We start from the raw sequence: 8,862 nt of genomic DNA on the forward strand, positions 1-8,862 counted from the left end.
CGGTGACGTCCCTCGAACTCTTGATCTAGTTGAGGCCGAGGGAGAGTTCCATCAGCACGACGGCGTGGTGACGGTGATGATGAAGTTACCGGCGCAGGGCTTTGCCTAAGCACTACGACGATATGACCGAGGTGTGTAACTGTGGAGGGGGGCACCGCACACGGCTAAGAGATTGTCTGTTGTGCCTTTGGGGTGCCCCCTGCCCTTGTATATAAAGGAGGGGAGGAGGTGGCCGACCAACAAGGGGCGCGCCAGGGAGGGGGGGTCCTACTAGGACTCCAGTCCTAGTAGGATTCGGCCCCACCCTTTTTTCCTTCTACCGGAGGGGGAAAAGGGGAAGGAGAGGGAGTAGGAGAAGGAAAGGGGGGTGGCGCCCCCCTTGCCAAGTCCAATTCGGCCTCCTCCCTTGTGGGGGGCGCACCAGCCCCTTGTGGGCTGGCTAGCCTCCCTACTATGGCCCATAAGGCCCATATCTTTCCCCGAGGGGTTCCGGTAACCTCCCGGTACTCCGAAAAAATGCCCGAACCACTCGGAACCATTCCGATGTCCAAGTGCAATCTTCCAATATATGAATCTTTACCTCTCGACCATTTCGAGACTCCTCGTCATGTCCGTGATCTCATCCGGGACTCCGAATAAACTTCGGTTCATCAAATCACATAACTCATAATACAAATCGTCATCGAACGTTAAGCGTGCGGACACTACGGGTTCGAGAACTATGTAGACATGATCGAGACACATCTCCAGTCAATAACCAATAGCGGAACTTGGATGCTCATATTGGCTCCTACATATTCTATGAAGATCTTTATCGGTCAAACCGCATAACAACATACGTTGTTCCCTTTGTCATCGGTATGTTACTTGCCCGAGATTCGATCGTCGGTATCATCATACCTAGTTCAATCTTGTTACCGGCAAATCTCTTTACTCATTCCGTAATGCATCATCCCGTGACTAACTCATTAGTCACATTGCTTGCAAGGCTTATAGTGATGTGCATTACCGAGAGGGCCCAGAGATACCTCTCCAATACACGAAGTGACAAATCCTAATCTCGATCTATGCCAACCCAAAAAAACCCTTCGGAGACATCTGTAGACCATCTTTATAATCACCCAGTTACGTCGTGACGTTTGATAGCACACAAGGTGTTCCTCCGGTATTCGAGAGTTGCATAATCTCATAGTCAGATGAACATGTATAAGTCATGATGAAAGCAATAGCAATAAAACCAAACGATCATTATGCTAAGCTAACGGATGGGTCTTGTCCATCACATCATTCTCTAATGATGTGATATTGCTCATCAAATGACAACACATGTCTATGGTCAGGAAACATAACAATCTTTGATTAACGAGCTAGTCAAGTAGAGGCATACTAGGAACACTCTGTTTTGTCTATGTATTCACACATGTACTAAGTTTCCAGTTAATACAATTCTAGCATGAATAATAAACATTTATCATGATATAAGGAAATATAAATAACAACTTTATTATTTCCTCTAGGGCATATCATGTAGAGCACCTTTATAATCACCTGTTATGAAGTGACGTTTGATACCCACAAAGAACTCTTCCAATATTCGGGAGTGGCACGATCTCATGGTCTAAGGAATAGATACTTGACATGAAGAAAGTTGTAGCAGTTAAACTAAGCGATACGATCAGATGCTAAGCTTATGGTTGGCTCTGTCCATCACATCATTTCCTAATGATGTGATTCAGTTATTAAATGACAGCTCATGTCTACGGTTAGGAAACCTTAACCATCTTTAATCAACGAGCTAGTCTAGTAGAGGCTCATTAGGGACACGGTGTCTGTATATGTATCCACAAATATATTTAAGTTTCCGGTCAATACAATTATAGCATGGATAATAAACATTTATCATGAACAAGAAAAAAATGATAATAGTTACTTTATTGTTGCCTCTAGGACATATTTTCAGCAATGCATGTTAGTCATCCTTCACATTTTTGTTTGAAACAACATTTATAACTGCAATTCAAGTTTTTTCTATTTTAGACACTTTTTATTGATTTTCAAGCTTATATTTTCTTTCCATTAGATTTAGTTGTTTTTAGCAACTATTTATTCATTTTTTAACAAAGCTACCGCAGCAACACGTGGGCATCATATGGTTTCAACAAAGAGGCTTGACCGAACAGAATTAGAGAGAGGAAATGGGAATTAAGGAGTTATAAGATATCAAGTCAAAAAGAAAAGTCACCTATTTGCTTGGAGGGAATGAGAATTCACGAAGGATCGGGCATGGGAGTTTAGCTCCCACCATTTTTTTTTATAGCTTACCACATATGCCGTGTGGTAGCTCCAACCATTTTATTAACTTTTTTTGAGAGTCCGCCAAAGGCGTACCTTATAGAAGAGAGAAAATATGTACAAGAGATTACAAAGGTGAGATCACCACAGTCCGGCGATCCCAACCACCACCTCCACTCCGGCTCACTCTAGGCAACTACTCACAATATCGGTGTACTCCTGTCCCTCTTGCAAGTGCCCTTAGTCTGATTTACTCAAAGATTAGCTCGACGGTGGCATACACATTTTGAATGTTACCTGAATGGAAGACCCGACAGTTCCTTTGCTTTCATAGCGTCCAACAAATTAGCATGACGAATGAGTCGAAGACCTTTCGTTCCTCCTTCTGGATTTGCTTGCGCCGACTTGCCCACCAATCTTGCAGCTTGTCCTGATGTGAAGGTAGCATGCCCAGATCTATGTCCACCTTCGAGAAGCACAAATACCACACATGCCTTGCAAATACACATTGCAACAACAGATGATCAACTGTGTCTTCATCCTGATCACAGAAGAAGCAAGGTGAAGCCTCCTCTTGTAACGCATGCCTGAGCCTTCGATCCTAGGTCCAAAGTCTGTATTGTACCGCCAAGCACATGAATATTTTGCAGGATAGCGGGGCCCAACTCTTCCAAATCGCAACAGTGGGCTGGAATCGGATCCCTCCTTCCCATAGCATCTTGTACGCAGAAGCTGATGTGTATTCCCCAACAGCGTTCCAAGCCCAAATAGCCTTATCTTCATTGGCCGGCACTAAATCTATCTCTATCAGCACCTCCCAAAGACGGATGAACCACGCCAGCTCGTCAGTAGAAAAATCACCCCAAGATGCCATTCGCCCATGTTTGCGATGTCAGCCCCTCGCTAACCAATCTCCTATTCACTATCCTCATTTTCACCTTTGCCAGTATGGAGGGAGCAATTTCTGCAATTGTTGACCCGTATACTCATCTGTCATTCCAAAAAACTATCCTGTCTCCTTTTCCAACATGCCATTGGACCAAGCTATTGAAAGCTGTCCTCACATGTTTGTCCGGTGCCAGGTTTAGTCCTTGCCATGGCCTCGAATCATCCATCCTTCTCAGCCATTCCCAGCGTAGCCGAAGAGCAAGACCAGTGTTTACTCAGGTCCATCACCCCTAAACCGGCAGACCCGTTGCCATGAAACTGCGCCCTTCCCTCCACTACCCCCCTCTGATCCTGCCCAGAAGAATGCCCTACATCCTTGTCTATTCTCTCCAATGCCCATTTGGGCGCTTCAGCGACGATCAAGTGGTGCGTGGGCCTGGCTCTCATAACATGATTCACCAAAATCAATCTTCCTGGTCGAGTGATCATGCCTCTCTGCCATCCGGGCAGAATTTCGAGTGCCGCATCTACTATTTTATTAACAAGGTAGGGAGTTGGGAATTGATCTATGGAGAACATCTCTACTCGTCATAACTTAACCTCTCTTCGTATCTCAGCTCATCCGAATGAATTCCCACTAAACAAACAAGGGAATAAGCACATCTCTCAAATTCCCACGTCTCAAACAAGGGATTGGAAATTAAATGTCACGTCCTATATCTAATCTCGTCACAACTCCCTCGTCAAAATTCTCATTCTCCTTCATAAAAGTTACCAAACACGAAGTCCTACGGCTGCACTATGGCAGTATGGCCCAAAATCCAAGACATCACGAAGCACATACATGCGACATTGCACTTCTTAACAAGTTGGATGTAAAGGAAAACAAAGTGTGGCTCGTGTTACAAGCCCCTTGCACAAATCACATAATTCATCACTAGCACACCGTGAACAGAATACGTTCCACCCGCAAAAAAAGAAGAAAAAAAAGTACGTCCGAATCTAAAATGTTAAGATGTCTATTTATAAGGGCACAAAACGATACGTTTTAGAATCGTCACAGATACAGTTCACGCCAGGGTTCTTGAATGCTTGCTGATTTCTCAACCCCTGTCTCAATGACAGTTTCTTTGGAGAACTCCAAGTTGATGTGCTTGGCTACGTGATCTCCCACGCACTGCAGCACCTGGAAGTAACAATAGGCAGAGAGATTAGGTGAGCAAACAGGCATTGGAATCACAGGTATGTCGACAAAGTCAACTTGTATAGAAAATTGTCAGGGGGTAGCACAAACAAACTTATGTAACAAACCAGACAGAATTGCCCTAAGACGAGTTCTTTCACAGCAAACAAGCACTTTTTAGTATATAATTTTCTATTCAATATGAGTGGTGTGCATTGTGGTTTGTGAATTATTGCTCCATAGAAATATCATGGAGTTCAAATTCTTGTACAATTATAATACCACATATAAAACTAATAAACAAACCATTAGTTGAAATTAGAGTAAACCTTCACAAACATCACTACACTCTTGCTTTCTATTTGGAAACAAGATGACATCAGGACTTTTCCTACTCAGTATACAACTTTTATATAGTTCAGCAGGTTCCAACATTAATGGTAGCTTCAAGGTAGCAGACCACATGTAAGCTTTTCACGATTGCAATAAATTACCATAGCAATTTCCCGTTTCCTTTATTCTGTATAAAGTACCATTACTTTCCATGAAACCCCAGTAAAAGATAATGAGAAAATACAAAAATGGTAAGGGAAGTTGTACCTCAAGGTCAGAGTCTGAAGAACTTTTGCCTTGGTGCTGCCCACCTGATGTGACAAGAAGAACTGTCGGTATCTTCAATACCCGCACCATTTCCAGCAAACATTGTATTGGTTCACCGCGTATTTGCAAAGATGGGGGAGGTTTAATAATTCCGTCAACCAACAAGTGAGTAAACTCATTTGATGCCCCTATTTCAGCAGCGTGAAGTGTAGTTAACTGCCCAGTTTTTGTTGCATTAACCATTCCATGGAAGCAGCCTGATGGTCTTGTGATGAATGGTACAATCAGAATTGGCTGGATGGAGGGAGCTTCAGAAGAAATCAATGCTAAAATCTCATTCATAGCACATGCAGCAACAGGAGGCCTATAGTCAGGCAGAACAAAAAAGGACACCTGCCAAAAATTAACAGGCTTGAATGTAGCTTGGATGTGGCGTCCATAAGCAGCTGTTTAAAATTCGATTTTAGTTGCAAGGAATAATGTTCCATGTCATAAAAAATAGGCCAAAAATATATTCAGTTCTTCATTAGCAAATGATCATCAAAGATTTGAAAGCCAATAAAAAGCCTTTTCCGTAGGCAATGGAATACCACAAGTTGTTCCGTTATTACCATGAACTTACAGTGATAGTCAAATGGTATAAGCTAATTTTGAGCATTACATCCATGAAAAGAAGGGGAGCCCTGGCGCAGCGGTAAAGTGAATCTTGCAGAAATGCAGGAAAAGGCTGCATACAAAAGATCGGAAGTGGTCGGACCCTTCCCCGGACCCTGCGCACGCAGGACCTACATGCACTGGGCTGCCACTTTTTACGTCCACGAAAACAGAACTCCGTGCTAAATCATACTCTGAACTAATGTATCAAAGTGAAGTCATGGAAGTAAGGACATGGCCAGGGACAGAGCACAGCAACAAGTTGCTAAGGTTGCGGCAATGAAAGCATATGCTGGACCTAAAGAAGAATGACACTCCACTCCAAACACTTAGATACAATCGCACGATCAAAATCATACTCTGTTTCTCAGCAGCTAAGAGCATCTCTAGCAGACCCCTTAAACCGCGGAACTGAAAACGCGGTTTTCAGTTCGCGGAAAACGCGTTTTAAGGGTCGGTTTGAGATGCAGCCGAACAGACCCCTCAAACTTAAACTGTAAAACCGAATATTCACTTATATTTTTTCCCCACGTCTTCTTCTTCCTCTCGCCCGTGTCCACGGTCAGCTAGCTCGCTCCCACGAAGCCGGTGGACAGCGCATAAAAGGGCCAAATACGGAGCCGCCATCGTCCAGGATGGCTCGCACGAAGCTAGCTACCTCGAATCAATCCAAACGGCCAAATACAGAGCCGCCGTCGCCGTAGCTAGCTCAAATCAATCCAGGAGCTAGCTAGCTAGCTGGCTGAATCGATTCGAGCGGACAGAGTCGCTGTAGCTAGCTCCTCCGTCGGGAGAGACGCGGGCGGTCAGCCGGCGGCCGGGGGGCCGGGGCGGGTGGGTGGCGTCCGGGGCGGCGAGGACGGCGGACGGGTCCTGGAGATGTTTCCCTGGCAGTTGGGCTCCCGTCAACTGCTTTCTCCCGATACAGGGCACCGTAGAAGTGGATGCGGAAACTGTGTTTTTGCAGATCGGGAGGAGTTTTTTACCGCACCCCTTAAAAAAATTTAAAGGTCGAAGGTGTATAAGGTGTCTGTTCGGGCTACTTCTTCCGGCAAAACTGAAAACTGGCGGTTATTTTACAGTTCGGTGGGATATAAGGGGTCTGCTAGAGATGCTCTAAGTTTTCTCTGTCTCCAAATTACACTCACTGGCTCAGCAGATCAGCCCACCAAACACTGAAAGATGACATAACTTCCCAAGTTTCTGAACCCAATTGCTACAAATTGCTCAACAGTTCAACAACTTGCAAAATTACACAGTTTCTACATTACCACATAAATCATCTTTCAGTTGAACTGGCCTTGGTCTGAAATATCTAACTGAAATCATGCGATCTCCTATCCGACAGCTCAAAGGGGAGGAGCTGATCTCCCAACAAATGTTTGTTCAAGGAAGCGTAGTCCTTTTATTCCAACATAAAAGGCTTTCCGTTTGGTTATATGTAGTTTTGTAGCAAACGAATTGGATCTGTGAGATGGCGAGAAAACCCGCTTACCTGAGGAGAGCCACTGGAGTCAGAGAAGCTAACGAGCTCGCCGGAGGCCTTCTCGCCATTGAGGCCGTACTTATCGAGAGGCAGATCGAAGGGCGAGGAACCCCTGCAAGGACATCCACCGATCAAGGGTAAGCTGACAGAAGGTGCACGTTTTTGGATGGTTTAGGTTAGGGTTTTGCGGGGCAACGGGACCTCGTGAGCCCCGGCGACGGCCGGAGCGCGTCAGCGAGGGCTGCGCCGTAGCCGGCGGAGTCTCGGACGAGGACGACCACCCTGGAGCCTACCCGCATGGCCGCCACAGATAATCGATGGGATGGTGGGAGGAGTGAAGGCTTCCTGGAGTCGAGTTTTTCTTCCTCAAAGAAAAGAAGCACTCTGCAATCGACTCAGGGAAGAAGCAAAGCTATACAAGATCGATTTGGGCCTTAGTGTGAAAAAAAAAAGATCAATTTGGGCCCAAGTATTTCATGGGCCATCGATACCAAATCAATGACCTGGATTGATTACCAGGAGCAACTGTGTTGAGGAGCGCTTCTTCGGAAGCCTCACAATGATCACTTGCGGTGGGCTGAGAGCACGTCACGTGTCGTGCTCTGGCGCTCTCTCCGAATTTTGTTTTTTATTTTATTTTTTCGCGCGCGTTTTCGGCTTTTTAAGCGGGTTTTTTGGTTTTTTTCAACTTTTCGGTTTTCCACCGGTCTTGCTTAGCTTTCGGACAAAAAACAAAAAGAACTTTTTTTCGTGAAAAACGTGTTTTCTTTTTCTTTTTTTCTTCCGCGAAATGCACGGTTTTTTCTTTCGCGAGAGGCACGTTTTTGCCTCTCGGAAACGAAAAAAAACATGTTTTAGTTTTTTCTTCAACGAGAGGCATGGTTTTGTTTTCACGAGAGGCACGTTTGCGCTTTCGCGAGAGGCAAAACCGTGCTTCTCATAAACGAAAAAACGTGGTTTCTGGTTTTTTTTCTGCGAGAGGCATGGTTTTGCTGTCGCGAGAGGCACGCTTGTGCTTTCGCGAGATGCACGGTCGTGCCAACCAGAAAAAGAAAAAGAACATGTTTTCTGTTTTTTTCTTCCGTGAGAGGAACGGCTTTGCTTCCGCAAGTGGCATGGTTGTGCTTTCGCGAGAGGCACGGTTGTGCCTCTTTTGGAAAGGGAAAAAAAGAAGGAAATATGCCATAGAGGCAATAATAAAGTTGTTATTTTATATTTCCTTATTCATGATAAATGTTTATTATTCATGCTAGAATTGTATTGATCGGAAACCTAAATACATGTGTGAATACATAGACAAACATTGTATCCCTAGTGAGCATCTACTTGACTAGCTAGTTGATCAAAGATGGTTAAGGTTTTATAGCGATGGGCATGAGTTGTCATTTGATAACGGGATCACATCATTAGGAGAATGATGTGATGGACAAGACTCATCCGTTAGCTTATTATATTGATCGTTCAGTTTTATTGTTATTGCTTTCTTCATGTCAAATACATATTCCTTCGACTATGAGATCATGCAACTCCCGGATACCGGAGGAATGCCTTGTGTGCTATCAGACGTCACAACATAACTGGGTGATTATAAAGATGCTCTACAGGTATCTCCGAAGGTGTTTGTTGAGTTGGCATAGATCGAGATTAGGATTTGTCACTCCGAGTATCGGAGAGGTATCTCTGGGCCCTCTCGGTAATACACATCATAAAAAGCCTTGCAAGCAAAGTGACTAATGAGTTAGTTACATGATGATGTATT

The 8,862-nt window shown here is 44.5% G+C and overlaps 1 protein-coding gene across 1 annotated transcript; it reads right to left on the reverse strand.

Annotated features, from left to right (window-relative positions):
• Positions 1-4,056: 4,056 nt before the first annotated feature.
• Positions 4,057-7,508, reverse strand: LOC123144605 (uncharacterized). Its single transcript, XM_044563810.1, has 4 exons — positions 7,305-7,508; positions 7,113-7,215; positions 4,964-5,356; positions 4,057-4,366 (listed from the first exon to the last, which is right to left on the reverse strand). Exons 1-4 carry the CDS (start codon positions 7,400-7,402, stop codon positions 4,238-4,240), a joined length of 723 nt encoding a protein of 240 aa, XP_044419745.1. The 5' UTR covers positions 7,403-7,508; the 3' UTR covers positions 4,057-4,237.
• Positions 7,509-8,862: the final 1,354 nt, after the last annotated feature.

Source organism: Triticum aestivum, chromosome 6D (assembly GCF_018294505.1).
Source record: "Triticum aestivum cultivar Chinese Spring chromosome 6D, IWGSC CS RefSeq v2.1, whole genome shotgun sequence".
NCBI lineage: Eukaryota > Viridiplantae > Streptophyta > Magnoliopsida > Poales > Poaceae > Triticum > Triticum aestivum.